We start from the raw sequence: 20276 nt of genomic DNA on the forward strand, positions 1-20276 counted from the left end.
CAATAAGGGACTGCTCCCTTTGCAGTACAAACCCACTTGGATAGGCAGAGAAGAGTGAACTTTCTTCTCCACCACAGCTACATTAGTGGCAAAACTGCTTCTGGTGTGCTCCTTCAGATCCTGTATCTGACTTGGTGCTGCACCTCTATTTGAAGAAGCAAGTGAAGTGTCCTGTAGGCCTACATCAAAATAGCTTTTTACAATTTTTTCAATTACCTCCAGGCTCAGCTCTGGAGGGTCGTCTGACCAGTCCTCTGACATTTTCTCAATCACTTCTTCTGGACTGAGCTCTGGAGGGTCGTCTGACCACCAGTCCTCTGACATTTTCTCAATCACTTCTTCTGGACTGAGCTCTGGAGGGTCGTCTGACCACCAGTCCTCTGACATTTTCTCAATCACTTCTTCTGGACTGAGCTCTGGAGGGTCGTCTGACCACCAGTCCTCTGACATTTTCTCAATCACTTCTTCTGGACTGAGCTCTGGAGGGTCGTCTGACCACCAGTCCTCTGACATTTTCTCAATCACTTCTTCTGGACTGAGCTCTGGAGGGTCGTCTGACCACCAGTCTTCTGACATTTTATCAATAACATCCAGACTGATCTCTGGAGGATCATCAGCATCCTGCCAATCCTTATCTATGTGCAAAGCCATGCTCCTTTTATAGTTTGGGTTCCTTAGTGTAACTCATACAGTTTCAAAAATAAAAAGGCAGTGGCAGTGGCTAGGCAAACTCTAAGTCACAAATAAAAGTCCGGCAGTGACAATACGAAACTAATAACGGACTGTAGAAAAGCGTGTCACTAATAAAAATCCAAACAGTGACAAACAATAAAAAGGACGGCAATGCAGCAAACTTGTCACCAATAAAAGTCCAGCAGTGACAAACACGAATAAAATAACTCCAATAGTTATGCTGTTTTCCTATACAGCTTTACATTCGTGTTCCATTACATACCAAACTCCACTGTTTGCTTGTCCAATTCTTTTGAGCGTTCAAAACCAATAGACCTACCGGGGACCACTTCCAGGGACCCCCCGGGGCCACCAGGCGCTCCGCTGGGCCCCGAGTACCCACCTTTAATTCCAATATCCAACTCCAATAGGACGTGTTTTATACTTTGTAAGTGCTAGCTTTGTCGGCTCCAAACATTTCCTCCAAAACCCACTGACACACCTGGTTAAGACTTGGAAGTGTACGCAGCCACAAATAACCCAATGTCCACAGGTTGAACTTCGTTTTGCATTCTTTACTTAACTTGATTCCACAGTGCATATTGTAACAAAGTACATCTCCTGGCATTGGTATCTGGTTTTGCTGGTATAAAACATTGTGTCCACACAGGTGCATGCCTTCTCCTCATCACTTAGGCCTATATGCCCTTGGTTCCCAATCAACCAGGCCCAGGAGAGGCGTGCCCAAGGTGTCAATTAATCAATCAATTAGCAAATAAACAAGCCAATAATGCCAAATAATAGTAAATAATCACAAACTTAACAGTGAGAATAATAACAACAATCTAACAAATAAACCCAGTGCAATGGCCTTTACAATTACATTTACCTGCTCTTGGGTTCTTGTAGTGTCTTGACTGCAAATGCATTACTGGTAGCTATTAATTTGGGACCCTGTCCCTGAGTGAGTCACTAATATTCCTCCATTCTAAATAGTAGCCTACATTTCATTCCTCCATTCTAAATAGTAGCCTACATTTCATTCTGATCTGTTAATGGTTGATTAAGCATTAACAAGCTTCTGTTAACGGTTATGAAAAAACAATATTATGGGGGGGGAAAAAGCATTCAAAACGGTCATCTTGTACAACCAACCATCTAATGAACTTAAAAAATAAAAAAAATAAAAAATACATTGGATCAAGTAATACTGTATATTCCAGGGGCCACTGGAATGCTCTGCCGGATTTGGCCCGCGGGCCACTAATTGAATATCACTACTGTACTTGTTATCAGAATACTGTTGTTAATACGGTAGATATTACGACTGGTACTTCATCAAATGCATCAACATTTTTACTTTTGGGGGTCAGCGGCCAAAAATGTATGAGGGGGTCCTTGACATTAAAAGGTTTGAGAACCACTGGCATAAGCTCCACACGACACTACTGCGAAATCTAAAGATGCTTGTAATTAACAATCAAATTAATATCAAATATCTAAATACTGAATCAAGCAACTGTCCCGGGTGCTCTCAAAAGCCTGCAAGGCGATATAATATCCCTTTAAGTAATTATCAATACTGCAATTAAAATGCTCTGTTATAAGTAAAAGTCTAGAATTCTAAATGTACTTGAGTAAAAGTACAAAAAGTATCTGCATCAAAATATACTTAAAAACAATAGTAGAAAGTACTCATATGTAAATGTATTAAAATCTTTTGAAAACAGCAGAACTACAAGTTCAGATGCGACCGGTGTGAACTTGTAGATTGGCTATTTCCAAATGGCCGAAATGTATATTGGGCTGAAGTGGTTAATGTATGTTTTGTAATAATAATCAAAATCTACAAAGTACCTAGTACGTTTTCAAATAATTGAAGTGTGCAATATTTGCCCCTAAGATGTAGTAATGTAGAAGTAAAAGTACAGAAAATTGGAAATACTCCAGTAAAGTAAAAAATACCTTGAGTAAATGTACTTAGTTATTTACACCACTGGTAATTAAAGTTTTCGTGTGTACATCAAAACAAAGAAGATATAATTTCATCCTTTGAGTTTCTGTCAGAATGCAATTTCTTAGGCTTCAGCTGGGATGTTCTTTTCAATCCTCCTGACCAAGGATGCATAACAATATTTCAAAACTTCTTTTATACAAAAAATTTGTTTCACAAAATCTGCCCAAGTCATTCAAACAGTTTTCTATTTCAGAAATGTCGATAAGAAATGGCAGCAGTGTACTGTAGCCATTTTTTCCCCACACTTGTAAATAATAAACAAATTGCAAAACACATTATGCAATACTGGTGCCTATGGCAAGTCCTTGAGACTGCTTAGTTTCTCATTTCTCATTAAATGCGTCATCAGACCCTGATGATGACCCCTTAGGTCGATACAAGTTGGTTATAACTTCAATATTTTTTCACTAAATCAATATTTTTTCACTAAAGACGGAGTGCCTTGGATTTATTTTCTTTGTACGTTTGCAATTCACACCTTTTGGAGTTTAGCAGTACTTCTTTGGAAAGCCTTTTTGTTCATGTGGATTGCTGCTTGTTTGAATGTTTAAAAATAGAGAAATTCAGTTGTCATAGCAACACCTCAGTAAAGAGGAAACGAAGATACAGTCAGCTAAGGGAGAATATAGGTTTCAGAATAAGAAGTAAAAAACTAGTAAAAATAGGCTAGGAATACACAATAAAAGGCAGTATAAAGACGACTTAACATTTGCCCTGGGTTTAAATAAAGTGTAGTCTGGTTGTCTTGGGTTTATTCCAGACTTGGTTTACACATACAGTTACAGTATCTGTCTTTCTCTTGCAATTCCCATATAAAAATTATATATAAATATAACGTCACAAACACATACATTTGATAAAATCACCTTACCTTAACCACGCACGCACGCACGCACGCACGCACGCACGCACGCACGCACGCACGCACGCACGCACGCACGCACGCACACACGCACACACACACACACACACACACACACACACACACACACACACACACACACACACACACATATACTAGTAAGACCCCTCAAGGCGACATGCGTCCTCGCCCTTTGGCCATTTGGCCAGTGATGTATATCGGACCAGTTACCCATATATGGAGATAGTACATCCCTTTTATGCCCATACATGCTGAACCAGCCGCACAGATATGGGCTGTCTTCCTCCATGTATGGGCATTCCCATATGTCATATGAAGTCCTGTTAGATATGGGCTAAATATTGATGACAGACAGCAAGGATCTCCATATGGGCATAAAAGGGATTCTGTTCCCACATTAAGTCCTTTTAGATATGGGCTTAATATTGATTACATCAGGGATCTCCATATATGGGCATAAAAGGGATTCTGTTAGAGTGGTTACCATAACATCACAACATACAATATCTTTTATGCCCATACATGGAGATCCCTATCTGAACCAGCCACACAGATATGGGCCATGTCATGGCCATCTGGCCAGTGATATATATCAATGACATCAGGGATCTTCATATATGGGCATAAAAGGAATTCTGGGGAATACCCGTATATGGACTTTTACATAGGTGATGTCACCTGTGATGTCACAGTGAAGTGTCAAGGAAACCATTTGTACGCAGAGTTACAGACACATAAGGATCCTAACTATCAATTATTTGGCCCCTCAAGGACCACTGGGGGTCCCCGGACCCCACTTAGAGAATCACTGCCCTAGGGGTCTATACTTGGCCCCATCCTTTTATCTCTCTACACCTGTTTGCTGAAACGCGGCTCATAATGAGCTTATAGATCAGCTATTTTCGCCAAAAGTTCACATTTTGACATGCCCATAATAGGGATGAGATGGGCTGAGAAGGCAATCTATCTATTCTCACCATCGCAGGTGGATTGTCACACATGTGCACACACAGGTCTGAAGTCTCCTTGGTGAGGTTATGCTGGCATGGTCTGACACATTTCAGATATAGCTGTGTACATGCCTACAATGTCATTACCTGCCAACTGCTGTAGAGGGAGAGGGAGGAAGACAGTAGTAGCTAAACACATAGCACACTACCCTTCCATGGCTATAGGCAGGAATTTCACTTCACATATTGCTATTAACTCATTTAACGCTGATCCCGAGTATACTCGTGAAAAATACTCGAGTATTTAGAGTGCCGATCCCGAGTATACTCACGTAAAATACTGTATATAGAGTAACGCCGGTTCTCCTACCCTATGGTCCGTTGGAAAGTCCTGGCACGATTGGACTCGCCGATTCATCATCATCACAGATCCACGTGCACAAAATAGTAATCCCTTAACATGGAGGCCGACGGTAGATCTCATCTTTAATGTCCATTTTCTCCAAACAACACTTTTAAAGCCAAGGATGGCATTAGATTCTCGCTACAATAACATAATAACAAAGGCAACGATCGGCCATTTTAGCAACGGCATGGGGTGACGATCGCTTCCGTTGAATGACGTCATGACGTCAATCCGGAGGTGTTTACGCAATGGACTTCTGGCCTTCAAAATAAGAGAATGGCTGCGTATGGAGCCTGCGAGAGGCACGCTGGACATTTAACCCGTTCATGTCTGGAGCACTAAATGGGTTAATATTCAGGCATGCATCCTAGCGGAGGTTTGTGCTCTACTGAGTCACTGTCAGGCAGAAACCTTGCCTCTCCATATCTTTGTGTGTTTTTTGAGCGATGATCACACCGTCTCCTATACGTGGCCGTGTGTGTATGCGGCCGGCGGTGTCTGTCTGTATGTAGGCTGAGTCTGTATGTAGCCTGCAATACCTTTGGTGACCTCACATGTTAAGGGAGGGGAGCTGTTGTTCAGGCCAGGCACACTCACACTCACACTCACACTCACACACACACACACACACACACACACACACACACACACACACACACACACACACACACACACACACACACCCTCCACCGCTTAGTTCACATCTGGTGTGATTTTTCATAAATGAATGAATGTCTCATAGTCTGTTGCATGACAGTGTCAAGAAACAATAATGATTAGCGACAACCTGTCCAAAAAAGCCAGGTTGAGCCAGTCTGTCTGTTCATAACTACATGTCTGTTAATAACTACATTGGATCCATTGGAAAACAGGATATTTTTTTAGCATTTCCTGAAAAGTAACGGCTTTGGGCACACAATGTTTCCGCCCGACAGTGACGGATCTTTGGCAGGGAGGGGGAGTTTCAGTCAAGTTTAAAATGTGACATGAGATTCTGGCAGCATTAATACAAGCTGAATTCAACAAATAGTGTCTCACCGTGGCGGAGGCGAATCCTTCCTGCACCAGGATGTTCCTAGCAGAGTTATTGATGTGCTTGAAGCGGTCGGGGCCCAGCAGAATGCCTCCATACCAGCGGGACACCACCACCATCACGTTCCGCACGTCCAGAATCTGTGGTGAGAAAGTGACACAATGCTATTGTTGGTGAAACACGTAGCCACATGAAACCTAGTGTCTCTGTTCTGGGGCTAACATTCGCGAAAATAGCACATAATACGGTACAAGCTCAAAAGCTTGAGTTTGTAGATTAGCTTTTTTTTTGCTTTGGTGTAGAGGAAAAACAATGAGTGGGCCAAGGTTAGACTCTTGGGGGACAAAAATAGCAGAATTAGTCAATCTACAAGCCCACAATGCAATAAATTGTACATTGAGCTTTCAAATGTGTAAATTGTTGCTATTTTTGAAAAATGTAATTTGAAGGATTTTGTCAATTTGTGAAAATCTTTGTCTATAAACATTCACAAAATAGGAACATGCGGTTGAAAGTGATTAAAGCGACAAGATTTAGTGTCCATGTGTAGGCCTGTGCAAAAAAATCGATTTACTCTATTATCGCGATGTTAATGCCACGATTCAATTAAATCGATTTTCAAAGTTCAGAAGTTTTTTTTTGTTTTTTTTTTAATTAACCTGAAGGTGAAATAACCACTTTAAGTCAGCAGACGCTCACACTCTGAGCTGTGTGCAGCTACTTGTCACTCAGGGTTACATTTATTTGTTACTGCACAAGTAAGTCAGACGAGTAAGTACAGGTCCTAAAGGAACAGTTTTAGTTCATGAGGATGTCATGTTATGGCTAAAGCTAGCACAGTGCTGTAGGCCTGCAGCACAGCGATTCTTTTTTTATGACAACTTGTGTTCTGTGTTTTCTGGCATCTTGACCAGGAACATGTTGTTGTAATGTTGTACCACTGGCACTTTGGCTGAAATAAATGTCAGAAAGATTGACTGACTTTATTTGGCTGCATTGATTTGAAGTATATGATTCAACTTTTAATGTTTTATATTGTTTAGAATTGTTTTAAAATGTTTCAACATAAAAAAGCTGTAATTGTTTGGGGAAAATTATCGCAATAATCGTGGTTCGAATCGCAAATCGCAGGAAAACTCAATAATCGTGATATAATCGAATCGTCACCCTATGAATCGAAATGGAATCGGGAGGTAAGTGAATGGTCACAGGCCTGTCCATGTGCCGTCTGGGTGAGTATTGTGAGTGCATGTGTGAGATACTGTAGAAAGGCAGTCAGACATAAAAAGAGATAGCAGAAGAATGACTGACAACTGTGACAAGCCGTACATCTTGTGAGCCTTGGCACGAATGTCAGTCTGGCATGGTATCCAAACCTCCCACTGTACCCAGCAACCCAAGCCAAGATGATGCATCACACTTCAAAATAATCATTTGACCATCACACTCTTTTCAACACAGCACGTGGCTCAGTGAGTCACACAGAGCCATGTCATTGTCTGCGAAAATGTCAAAGTGGAAACATTTCAAAAGAGTCAAGACTTTCTAGAAGCATGTCGATTGCTATTGCTATTTTTGCTATTGAAAAGAGAACTAAGGTGGTTTGCACTTTAAACTACCAAGAAAAACAAATCTTATGTGAATCAGCCTATAAATCAATTATTATTATTTATTTTTTTATCCCACGATTTTGCAACCCATTTTTCACCCGGTGTCAATTATCTAATGAAATCCTGGGCGCTACACTCCCTCTGCCAACCTGGGGAGACAACGGACTGATCTCATGCTTCCTTTTATGCATGAGGAGTCCAAGTTGCTTCTTTTCAACTGACAGGGGGAGTTTCCCCGGTTGGATGTACTGTAGCGCGTAGAAGGAACACGTTCAAACCAGTTCCTTTCCCCTCTATCAGGCGCCCTGGCTGGCCAGGGGGAGGCAGTATAGAGACCAGGATTACTGCATGTTTTTTGTGAGGGTACCTACCCTAGGAGACACAGGGAGAACATGCAAACTCCACACAGAAAGGCCCTTTTGCCAACCCCACCTAGGGTATGGACACTGATGATGCGGAGGACAGAATGCGCCCACAGAGTCCCAGGCCCATCCAGGACCTTCTAGCTGTGAGGCGACGGGAGAGTATTTTTTGCAGGTCGTTCAGTCCGAGTGTATCAAAAAAGCAACTGGGTTAAGCACCGTTGGTCTGACCAGTTTAACATTCACCAGGTTAGCATTCACCAGCGTCGGCAGGTTAGCATTTCACCAGGTTAGCATTCACTAGTGTCGGCAGGTAAGGTTAACATTCACCAGGTTAGCATTCACCAGCATTAGTTTTACTGAGGTTAGGGTTAGGGTTAAGGTTAGGTTTAGGTTTAGGTGTATCTCCGTCCCCCAGACCGTCACCTCCGTGCAGCCAATCACAAGCTTAACCCAGTTGCTTTTTTGATACACTCGGACTGAAAAACCTGCAAAAAACACTCTCCCGTGAGGCAACAGCACTAGTGACTGCGCCACTGTGCCCCTGACAACCGATTCTAATTCTGATGTGTGAAACTTAGGAGGTTAGTATTCACTGCATTGGATACACAATTCACTCTGTTTTCATTTACAGTCAGTTAGGTAGGCTAAACATAGGTATGTTATGTTTCACTGGAATGATTGTGTCACTCATCACTGATAAAATGTGGGAGAGCCAAACAGTACTGCAACCTGTGTCTACAGTTAAGGTCACGGCTCCTGACACATGCATGCCAAGAATCCAGAGCCTTCTGAGATCCCTCCAATGGGCGACTGTGCCATTTTTGGTTTTATGGCAGTTGGAATGAGTTACTTGGAGAGCATAAAATGTTAGTATTTTGATTAACGGTGCCTAGTGCCACAGATTTTATGAAAACACATTACAGAATTGGACTACAGAGAGGGGCTCTTAATTTCACACAGGTACTGTACACCGGCCAGTGGTAAATAGAAGCGATCTCGCGCGCGCGCGTGCGTGCGTTTACTCGTATTACTATACTTGTCTAACCTAACGCGGACATTCTATGCTGGCCGGCAGATCTCGCCGAGTGGTCCGGCGTCTCGAAATGACGCGGAGGGGGACATGACTCCTGCTGCTGTCCGCTTTGAGTAAATGAGGAAGTGATCCGCGGTGGAAAACGAGTGATAAATCATAGCGATTTTATAATTATAATGGATAAGCCTAAACAAACCAGTTCACATGAACAATACTGATGTAAAATAACTTAAGATATCTGAACGGCTACATTTATTTTATACACAATTAAAATGTCATGAACACAGCACAGTTATAGGGGGGCTTGCCCAGGCTTTATTTTTCTTCGCCAAAATAAGCCTGGGTTTCCGAGGCTACTAAACTTGAGAGGGGCAAATAGAGCCGCCTTTTTAAAACTTCAGCTTAGGGTTAAGATTGGACATTTAGGGGTTGGTTATGTCAGATTTATACTTAGTTGAGCACTGGTGTCAAGATGCCACCAATGAAATTGGCTCTCAAATGAGATGATGAAAACATTTCGCCTGCAGGCCCAATTACCCTCTCCTGTCTGTGGAGGGACGAGAGTGTGAAAGGGTAAATTACCTCTTCTCTTCTCAGTAACGCCTAAAGATATTTTTGATGGCAAGATTCTTCCGCAATGCAAACTGCATATCCTGCAAATTTCTGTATTTTAGAAATTTTGTGGTGAAAAAGAATACCAAATAAAAAAATCGTTCTATTTCTGCCAAAAACTATACCATGCAAATGATACCTCGCAAAACATGTTTCCCCTCGGGGATTAAGTAATAAACCATACCATACCATACCATACCATAACATACCATACCTTACCATACCATACCAAAGTGGTTAAAATATTGTTTTTAAGGTATTGAATTTGCCTGTATTGAGATTTGGGAAATGAGTGCACACAAAAGTACTGATATATATATTTCTTTTGTTTGTACAGTATCTACAGTATAATAATGTGTGTTGAAAACCCAAGAGTCAAAACGCATTGGTTATCTGTTGCCTTGCTTAAAATAGAACAATCGCTCTTCACCTGAAGACAGAGTGTCTCCATAATCCTTACCTAGATATAGGCTGCACCACTGGGGACAAACCTCTAAATATACCTACAAAGAGTCCAATGCGCTGCACAAAAAGAAAGGAAACTTGACTTCGGTCCATTATATCTCCCCTTTAATAATACTAATTTGTGTGGTGTTTTATATCATGTTTATCGTTGATTTGTCACATTTACAACAAGGTACAGCTTGTAAGCATGGGACATTCCATGGCTAAAAGAGATCCAAATAAAAATCAATCAAATCATTTGAGGCATGAGATACACGTGTGGGTAGTGCCAAACATGATTTTGCCAAAATGGCTTGCAATACTGTTCTGCTGGCATTTACTCTCGTTTTGGGATTCCCTGACACTGAGCTTAAAATTTACAAAGTGTTGTTTTTTCTTTACCTTATTACTGTGGGAGATTGCAATCATTCAATGCTCCAAGCAACAAAGGTGAACACCAAAAGAACAGTATGCTGGCCTGCCAGGCCATTTTGACCATTTTTGGAGGGGCGCTACCCACACGTTTGGCTGTGTTGCTCATTCCACAATTGCCAGATCCTTACAAGCTGTACCTCGTTATAAAGGTGACAAATCAACGATAACAATGATATCAAACACAATACCATTTGGCAGGGGAGACATAATGGACTGAATTTTGGCACATTTTGGATCGGCGCTACCCACACGTTTGGCTGTGGCACTCATTCCACAAATGCCCGATGCTTACAAACTGTACCTCCTTGTAAAGGTGACGAATCAACGATAGAAATGATATAACACACATTCGAAATTGGTATTATTAAAGGGGAGATATAATGGACCGAAGTCAAGTTTCCTTTCTTTTTGAGTTTAGAAATGCTCGTCGGTGCTCATTTTCAAGAGGGACAACTTCATCAGAGAGAATAATAGCTGGCAGGCAGGAGAGACAATTAAAGGAGCACTCGACTGATCTGCACATATTTATCATTTTGCAGAGGCACCCTGCAAACTAATAGTCTCCCCTGAAGTGCCCAGGCATGTATTATTCTCTCTGATCTAAATCTACCTGCCTGTTCCACTCAAGTGCAGCTGCTGAGAGGAAGCCACTCAACCCAGGCAGCACTTTCTAACTTTGTCTCAACAATGTGTGGTTGTCACAGAATGCCACACCATTTCAGAACCACTGGTCTACTGTATGAATGCACTCCAGTATGTTCTGCAATTCGCAGTTAGGCTATACAATATGTGAATACGGGACATTGATATACAGTGTCAGCAGTCCTGCATTCATTGTTTTAGTTGGGATATCCCTGCGAAACAAGCCCAAACTTTTACCTTTGCTGCTGCTGCACTGCAAAATACGGAGTGTGAAATAAAACGAATCTTTTGCTGCATGCTAGCAGATCGACAAGCTCACAACACGCTTGTCGATCGGCTATTTTCAGCTAGAGCTTTCCCCACAATGAAATAAAACAGAGAATACACTAGGCTAGAGCCCTGGGGGACTCCGGTCATCTGGGGTTTAAGTGGTTAAGTGCTTAAGAGTGTTGCAGATTGCAGACATTCTGTAGTGATGACTGAACCACTACACGTAAAGTACACAACACAGTAAGCTACAGTAAACACTGCTGAAGTGTTTGGCTTGTGTTTGACATCATCCCCCAAATAGATCTGAAAAGACCTCTTGAGGCTGTCATGACATGTTTAAGGGTCTGTGTGTATATATAGTGTGGGAAACACACCATCTATTTTCGTCCATGCCTTACCCCTTATCTATGAACTTCTTTGCCTTTTTTTTTTACTATTTTTAAAAACATTTGAAATACTTCAAATTGCCGATCTACTAGCTCACAATGTATCAATGTAGATCAGCCAGTTAAACTATTCTAAAATGTTTTTCAAAATAGTAAAACAAGGAAAAGAAGTTTAGGGATATGGGGTAAGGCATGGACGAAAATATAGCTGCATATGTCTACGGTCTATTTCTCTGTGAAATGTGGAGGTGCGTGGCCGACGAAGTCAAACTCGTCGTTTCTCGAGTCGTCACACACACCTAGTGACATGAAACAACAGGTTTTATGTGACGTGTCACACGTGAGCCCTGGCGGTTTTTAGCGGTGCCAGCCGCTCTACATTTGACCATGTGTGTTTGTCCATCCATCTGAGCAGTTGAGCACCCCCTTTTAGTCCATAGGCCAACCGAGATGTAGGAAATACATGTGTGGTATCATTTTGTTCGTCTGACATCCAGGAGTGATAAAATGTATGATAGCAGTTTCAGAAGGCCAGCTGAATACCATTTTAGGGGTATAATCTGATAATGCAAAACCACATAATTCATTGTTGTTTAAACTTGTGTTATGCACATTTCTGATGTTTGTACCATAGATGGACATGACTAACACCATAATATAACAACAGACAGGCTGAATTATACTTCTGTTAGCCATACAGGGCAAATCCAAGATGGCTGCCCTAGGCCCAACCACTCATTTTCCTATATCGGTATTATTCAGGGAGGCAAAGGTTGCATGTGATTTTTGCATTGCCACATGTCTTTAGTTTATGAAATGATATGATAGCAATGTCAAAATAGCAGCTGATTACTTGGTTTTAGGCCCTTATATCTGATATCTGGTGAAAAAAATGGGTAGCCTATGTGGCAAATGATTCTGCTATCAAAATATAGGTTTTCTGGGGTGCTGAGTTCATTTATGATGTAACTGAAGCAATTCAAGTTCAGTGTCACATGTTAGAGATCAATGTCAAGTTCCAGTCACTACCAGCATTTTACTATATCTTTCAAGACCCACAGAATATTTTGCTCTATGACTATGACTGTGCGGCCACTTTCTTTCTCAACCTCTATGACAATGTAAACACCAAATATCTAAAAAGAAAGAAGAGGGTCTCTACTTTCATCTGGGGGGAAAAAGTGTGTTTCCACGAAGTTCTGTTCTTAAGTTATTGGCAGAAAAGAATTGAATATAGCTGGTCTTCACCAAAAAACGCTGTCTGGGAACAGAAAACGGAGAAGCTTGCATATTCGTACACATTTACAAGCCAAAAACAAGGACTACATCTGGTGCGGGGGGCTGTGCGCATCCAATGAATTGCTAACTGTCCACCATCAACAGTTGTCCATTCACTCTGAATGGGATCTGGTACAGATGGTTGAGTCTCCACATAGCATCTCCATATCCAAGTCTGGTAATTGGCACGGAGAAAAATACATTCTTTTCCTGAGTTGAGTTGTGCACCTTCAGTTTACCAGTTTCTGACTCTTCAAAGTAATGTCTAAATGGTATTCAAAGATCCACATGGGTGGAAAAAGCAGCACACCAAAGTGAAAGTACAAGACAAGCTCAGATATTAAGTTCCATTTATTCTGAACGCTCTGAAGCGTTCAGAATAAATGGAACTTAATATCTGAGCTTGTCTTGTATTTTTACTTTGGTGTGCTGCTTTTTCCACTCATGTGGATCTTTGAATTCAGTTGTACCCAGAGCTAAGCACCCACTGCCCAAATCAGTGGCAGCAATCAGAGGAAGCGCACCTGTTTTCATCTCCTAATGTCTAAATGGTTTCTGCATCCTCATAAACTCATAAAAAGAGGTATCACTCATGATTCTATGATGTTTCATTGAGAAGTTTAAGGTGTACCGTTTCAGAGTGGCAGCCATCTTGGATTTGCCCGGTATGGGTACCAGAAGTATAATTCAGCCTGTCTGTTGTTGTTATATTATGATGTTAGTCATGTCCATCCATGGTACAAACATCAGAAATGTGCATAAAAGTGAATAATTTTGGAGTTTAAACAACAATGAATTATGTGGTTTTGGAAAATCAGATTATACCCCTAAAATGGTATTCAGCTGGCCTTCTGAAACTGCTATCACACATTTTATCACTCCTGGATGTCAGACGAACAAACTAATACCACATATGTTTTGCCTCTTTTAACCCATTCAGGCCGGGAACACATTTTGCTGTTTGTTTTGCATATTTGTTTTGTAGGCTAATTTCTGATTTAGCCCTATTCTATAGGTTAGGCCTAAATACTGATGTAGGAAAATGACGGGTCTGGCCTATGGACTATTTTTTCCAAGATTGTTTTGGTGTTAAAGCAATCATTAGAGCTTGTCACATACAGTAGCAAAAACTATCATTCTTCCATCCTCGAGTGAATTATTTTCAGCTGTGAGCTGAAGAACCCTCAATAGCGATCGTACTTTTATAAGGGACAACATGGCTAATTCACAGAGAAGATTGTGTGCACACTTAAAGTGTGCAAGGGGGGGCAACCTGAATAGTTTGGTCAGGAAGGCTGTCTCCATTGTTGCGGCTACTCTGGACGGGGTGGAGCAGGTTGGCGAAAGTGCTTACAGTGAGAAAGGCAGACCACCCACACCCTCTCCACAGGGATATTTGTGGGGAACTTGAGCAGGAGGTGTAAGGATAGATTCATTTACCTCAGGATGGAAGTTACGTTTCTTTCTTTCTTCCTATGACTGTACCTCACAGAACGTCTCTTACACTGTGTCTGCTGTGCTGCCTCTGGTGTCTGAATCCCCCCCCGAGGTCCATTCTAAGTAACCACTGATTTTGAACCTAAATCCCATTGTTCTGATTTGAAGAGCTCATATAGTGTGTGTGGGGGGGAAATTATGCCAGATGACGTGAAACAATGTGGTTCACATCATCTGGCTTAAAATAAATAGTAACATAATGTTATTCTGTGTGTGAATTCTATCTGCTTAAAGAGAAACAATGATTTTTGGGAACTGGGACAAAATCAATCAAACCTGTTTTTGGTGTTACCAAGTGTGACGTGAAACGACAAGTTTCTATATATACAATATACCCTTAGGCCAATTACCTCCTCACAACAGAACAAAGGCATTTAGTGTCGAAATCGGTGAAACATCTTTTTAAACATTTAACAACACAAATCTTGTATGGGAGCCCCTGGTACAAACATTCACAGATGGGGGTTTGTGGCCAAATACAAATTAATTTGGGGGTCCTTGACATGAAAAAGTTTAATAACCACTGTACAGTGAACCTGCAGTAAATGAAGCAGTCTTCCTCCTGCAGCCGTTTCACCATCATCTTCACAGTCCTGTATGAAGCTCTGCTTGTCCTCACAGTGGATTCTACAGCACAGCGGAGACAGAGAACAAGAAGGTCATTTCAGTCTGTCCGTATGTACAGTTTGTGCTGCAATTCTCAATAGTGATTTTGTTTTGGAGTGGTGCAGTGTTGCCGTGGTCTTGGGTCGCGCGCCCCCGGCGACCCATATCTTTTTTCAGCCGGGGTTTGTTTTAACAAAGAAACAAGCCTATATGCATATCAATAGACCTGTATAGTAGGTGTTGAGCGACTTTGCGACCCCCCAAACATTGAATCACCACTGCACCACTGGAGTGGTCTGAATCAATGTTGTACTGGGTGTGGGCAGTAACCAGACGCCAATTTGCTCTTTGCCTTCATCCTATTCATGCTCTGAATCGATGAACCCGACTGCTTTCCGTGGCCCCATGGGCCTTTCCGCACTGCTCTTAGGCCCAGATTCCACTTGCACACCAGAAATGTCACAATCACATTGCCATTAAACTTACTGAGCGTATTAATGCTCCCCAGAGGCAGAACCATTTGGATATTGGTGACCCCCAGAATATGTTTTCTACTGTCTGCTACACTCGGGTCAATCCTTACATTTTGAGGTTGCCAACAGTGGAATACAGATTTTTAACTTAAGTAAAAGTAACAAAACTACAGTGTGAAAATACTTTGTTCAAGTAAAAGGTCTGTACTCAAACTTACTTAAAGCCTCACTATGTAATTACATTTTTCATGAATAAAATGTAAAGTATGTTAATTGTTATGTTAATTGGGGTAATCAGGCACACATAGACATCAAAGGGAGTACAGAGTACAGCAACTTGCAATGGGCCTGGTGTACAAGATACACTACACCACTATGATACCCAAGTACCTGTCAAAATACTTTATAAACATTAAGGATGTCCATAATTACAACACCAGAGGCAGCGCCACAGATCACTTTCAACCCAGAGTCAAAACCAACAAAGGGTCAAACTCTTTTTTCTGCTATACCACCAAAATGTGGAAAGCCTTACCGAAGGCCATAAAGGAGTGTGGATCACTAGCATCCTTTAAAATTGCCCTGAAAAACCACTTACAGGCAGCAGCCGTGCGCAACTGGTAAAAAAAAACTAACCTAGCCCAACCCTACCCTCCCCTGCCCCTTCTTTGTATAAACTTACTTACTTACTGTTTAGACTCTTTTTTCTTTGTTCTCTCATTTTTCTTTTCTTTATATATCTACTGCATAGTACTGTGTTCTATTCGTCTGTCATTCAATGTTATATGAGATACTTAAATGGTTTCCTGTGGAAATAAGCTTAGTCTTTTCATGGATCTCCTTTTAGTAGACCTTGTACCAGTGAACTGTACCGTCATGAAATTGTACCTTTTCCTATGCAAACTTCTAATAAAGTCTTCAATCAATCAATCAAAGGGTGCTTGAGCACCTGCCCTTTTGGCCGTCAGGAAAAAGTGCCCTTTTCCTGTGATGAAGAAAAAAAAACGCAAAAGCCACCTCTCGAGGCAACATGCAAGAGAACTGCCCCTTTCTGCTGAAGTAGAGCTCGCTTAATTGCGCGCAGTTGCAGCGCAGTGCAATGCAGTAAGCGCACAGAATTATAGCCAATCTACAAGCTCCCAAAGCTTTGCGGCCTGACGCGTTGTGAGCTTGTAGATTGCCTATTTTCGCTGCGAGATACCGCGCACAGCAAAGTATATGCACAATCAAAACCGTGCCTGCACGTGTACACTCGCATTCAGTGATGGATGGATGAGTGGAGACAGTGCAAACGCCTGTCGTCCACAGAGACAAACAAGACGAAACTGATAGGTATGTGTCGTGTTGACCAAAACGCTCTTTTAACTTGCTGATGGCTGTATCTTAAGCTTCTGTGTTGATTTATAGAATTGTATTATCAGTAGGCCTATTACATGAATGTGAATTCATTTGTTGGAACTGCCACATAATAATAATAATAGTAATTCTTTTGACATTCTCTTAGTGTTTCTTCCTGGGTTATGTGGGCAGTGTTATGTGGGCAGAGTGTTGTTATAACAGTTGTAACTTTTGTATGAATATTATTCAGTGTGTGGAGTATTTTCTTCAGTATAATTCTGAATTCCTAGTGTTATTTTAAAATGTGAAATATGGCTATTTATATGCAAAAAATAATCTCTTAAGACATCTGAAACACGTCCAGCTTGTGACAGATGGCCTGTGTCACTTTCCATGACTCTGCCCCGTACAGGAGAACCCAAGGACGTTGCTCTTAAAAATCTTCAACTTAGTCTTTATACTGATCTTTACTGATCTCATTATGGTTTTCAACACGGCAAAAACTCCCCTTGCCTTGGAGATCCTACTCAGAACATCTGCCCCTAAATCTCCGTCTGTTGTTAATTTACTACCCAGATAGGTGAATTCCTGGACCTGCTCCACAGAATGATGAGGGGTTGGGCAGGGTTTAACTTCATCAATTTTGTTTTGTCTATGTTGATGTTGAGACCAATTTGTTTGCCGTACTTTACTAAGTCTTCTGTTTTACTTTGTATGTCCTCGTGGCGGTGGGCTAACAAGGCAATGTCGTCTGCGTAGTCAATATCCTCCAGAGTTTCTGTAATTGTCCATGTTATTCCTCTTCTTTTTTCCTGTATGGTTGCTTTCATGAGCCAGTCTATGCAGAGCGAGAAAAGTAGTGGGTTTGACTCCAGTTTTAATACTGAATTCCTCTGTGAGGCTGGGTCCACATATAACTTTAGCACTAAAGTCTCTATACAGCATCTTAATGATAGAGATGATCTTATCGGGAATCCCATAATGGCTGAGTATTCTCCATAGTATTGGGCGATTAACACTGTCGAAAGCTTTAACAAAGTCTATAAAGTTGGCGTAGATGGTTGCGCTCCACTCATTGCTTTGTTCCATTATCTGTCGCAGTGTGAATATATGGTCCGCACAGGATCTTCCCTTACGAAAACCTGCCTGTTCTTGTTGGAGAAGATGATCAACTGAGTTGTGTATTCTATTTAGAATAATTCGACTGTGAATTTTGCTGGTGATTGGTAACAACATAATTCCCCTCCAGTTATTGCAATTTGACAGATCACCCTTCTTTGGTATTCTAACCATGAGGCCTGTTTTCCTCTGTTCTATATAAGCTTTCTTATCGGCTCTGGCCCCCTTCTTTACCTCTTTGTCTAACGCACTGTATGACTTCTGTAGGTTGGCCTTCATTCTTTCTGATTTAGTTGTTAAAATCTTCTTTTTCTTTTCTTTTCTCTCCTCTATTTCCTTCCATGTTTCCTCTGATATCCAGACATCATTTCGTCTCCTTCTAGGACCTGGCACTTTCCTTCCAGCTTCGCAAAGCACTTCATTGAAGTTGTAAAGGTCTAGCTCTTGCTGGTTTGGTGTTTTGCTGTTCCTCACTTCTATATGGATGGTTTTCTTCACGGCTGGATCTTTAAAATTTGCTACATTTAGTGGAGGTTCTGTAGTAGAAATATTTATAGACTGTCAAATGTGTATCCTACTTACAGTATATTCAACTTTGTAGAATTTAGTTTAAAGCAAATCTCACACTAATGTAGATTTGCCTGCATCTGTCAAACCAACAGCTGACATCCTCCTGTGACTTCTACCTCTCTGTGTCAGCATAATCTGTACTGTGTGTAACTATTTCTATGTTGCTTTATCTTTAGAACATAGCCTTATAAGACCATGTTACCATGTTAGAATAGCATCTCTGTCAGAATGGACTATAAGAGCCGTGTGATAATGGTGCAGGGGAGGGTTGTGCCCGGAGGGGCTGACAGGACAGGCCAGGAGGCCTGCTCCTCTGATGCTGTGAATGCTGTATACTCTGTTCAACTTTTTGCCCTTTTGAATAAATCTTTGTCAATTCTTCAAATCCTTCATCCTTGTGAAACATTAATTAATTTCTATAACAGTTCCCTTTGATCTCTTTTCTTTGTCTTTCTAAGTTTTAACTTTATCTTTGCTAGAACCAGTCCGTGATCACTACCAATATCTGCTCCTCGTCTAACCACTACATCCTGAAGACTGCTTCTCCACTTGTTGTTTATAATAATATGGTCTATCTGGTTTTTGGTTTTGCCATTCAGGGATGTCCAGGTTTGTTTATGGATGCTCTTGTGTTCAAAGATGGTTCCTTCTACTACCAGTCTATTTTCCTGACACAAAGAAGTTGGTCTGTCTCCGTTGTCATTCATGTCTCCCAGGCCTTGATTAATTCTACAATTACTGATCATTAACCACTTAAGCCCTATTTTATTCTTCAGATATTTGAAAAAGAGCCAACCAAAAGCTCTCAATTGTGAGCTTATCTCATGTTATTTTCCAAATTATATGTTTTCTGATTCACAATTATAAAATTATGAATAATCGAAAGCTGCAAAGTACCTAGTAAATAAGTAAAGAGAAGTCCATGCAGGCTTCAGCTAGCAGAAGGTAGAAGGGCTCGTCAGTGCAGGGACAACTTTGTGACAGTTGACTGACTTTTCGACTTGCGTCTTCCTCAGAGTCAAACAGGTTCAAAGCAAAGGAGTCAAACTCTTTGACTCTGAGGAAGACGAAAGTCGAAACGTCAGTGTTAGGATAAATTATGATACATAATTATGTTTGTGTTTGAGTCTCATATGACCATATAAGATATATATATGAACTGAACGTACAGTATGAGACCACATTTTGGTCGGATACTGTAGGGTCAGGCAAACTGATTAAAGGTCATAATAACTTTGAATGCCCTGAATAGAATCATGTTTTGGTTTATACTGTATGTCACCAGACTCACTGTCTTCCTCTGTCTGATATAAGTCACGAGTGGTGGAAAATTACCAACACTACGTGTCACTTTCTTCCTGTTACTTCCTTGTTATGATATAGGAACGAATCAATGAGTTCCTACTACTTCCTTGTTATGATATGGGAACAAATGAATAAGTTCCACGACTTCTTACTGTCATAACTGTACTCTTTATATACATGTTAAACTTCCATTTTGGGAGAGAGAGAATTCTCGACCTGACCGCTATGGTTGGGGAGAGAGATTAGAACGCTACCACCAGGATGGCAGCCCACTGCTCTGTCTACCTTGTCTGTCTCTCTTCAATACAGCAATATAAGAAATATAGTCCTTT

The 20276-nt window shown here is 41.2% G+C and overlaps 1 protein-coding gene across 2 annotated transcripts in view; it reads right to left on the bottom strand.

Annotated features, from left to right (window-relative positions):
* Positions 1-20276, bottom strand: part of impact (impact RWD domain protein) — a 69228-nt gene that overhangs the window by 3470 nt on the left and 45482 nt on the right. For both annotated transcript variants that reach the window (XM_080723062.1, XM_080723063.1), the window contains 2 exons: positions 15070-15160; positions 5967-6101 (listed from right to left, as the gene is read on the bottom strand). In XM_080723062.1, coding sequence (XP_080579188.1) covers positions 5967-6101; positions 15070-15160 — 226 coding nt within the window. The remainder of the gene's footprint in view (positions 1-5966; positions 6102-15069; positions 15161-20276) is intronic.

Source organism: Nannobrachium achirus (assembly GCF_963921795.1).
Source record: "Nannobrachium achirus genome assembly, chromosome: 1".
NCBI classification, from domain to species: domain Eukaryota; kingdom Metazoa; phylum Chordata; class Actinopteri; order Myctophiformes; family Myctophidae; genus Nannobrachium; species Nannobrachium achirus.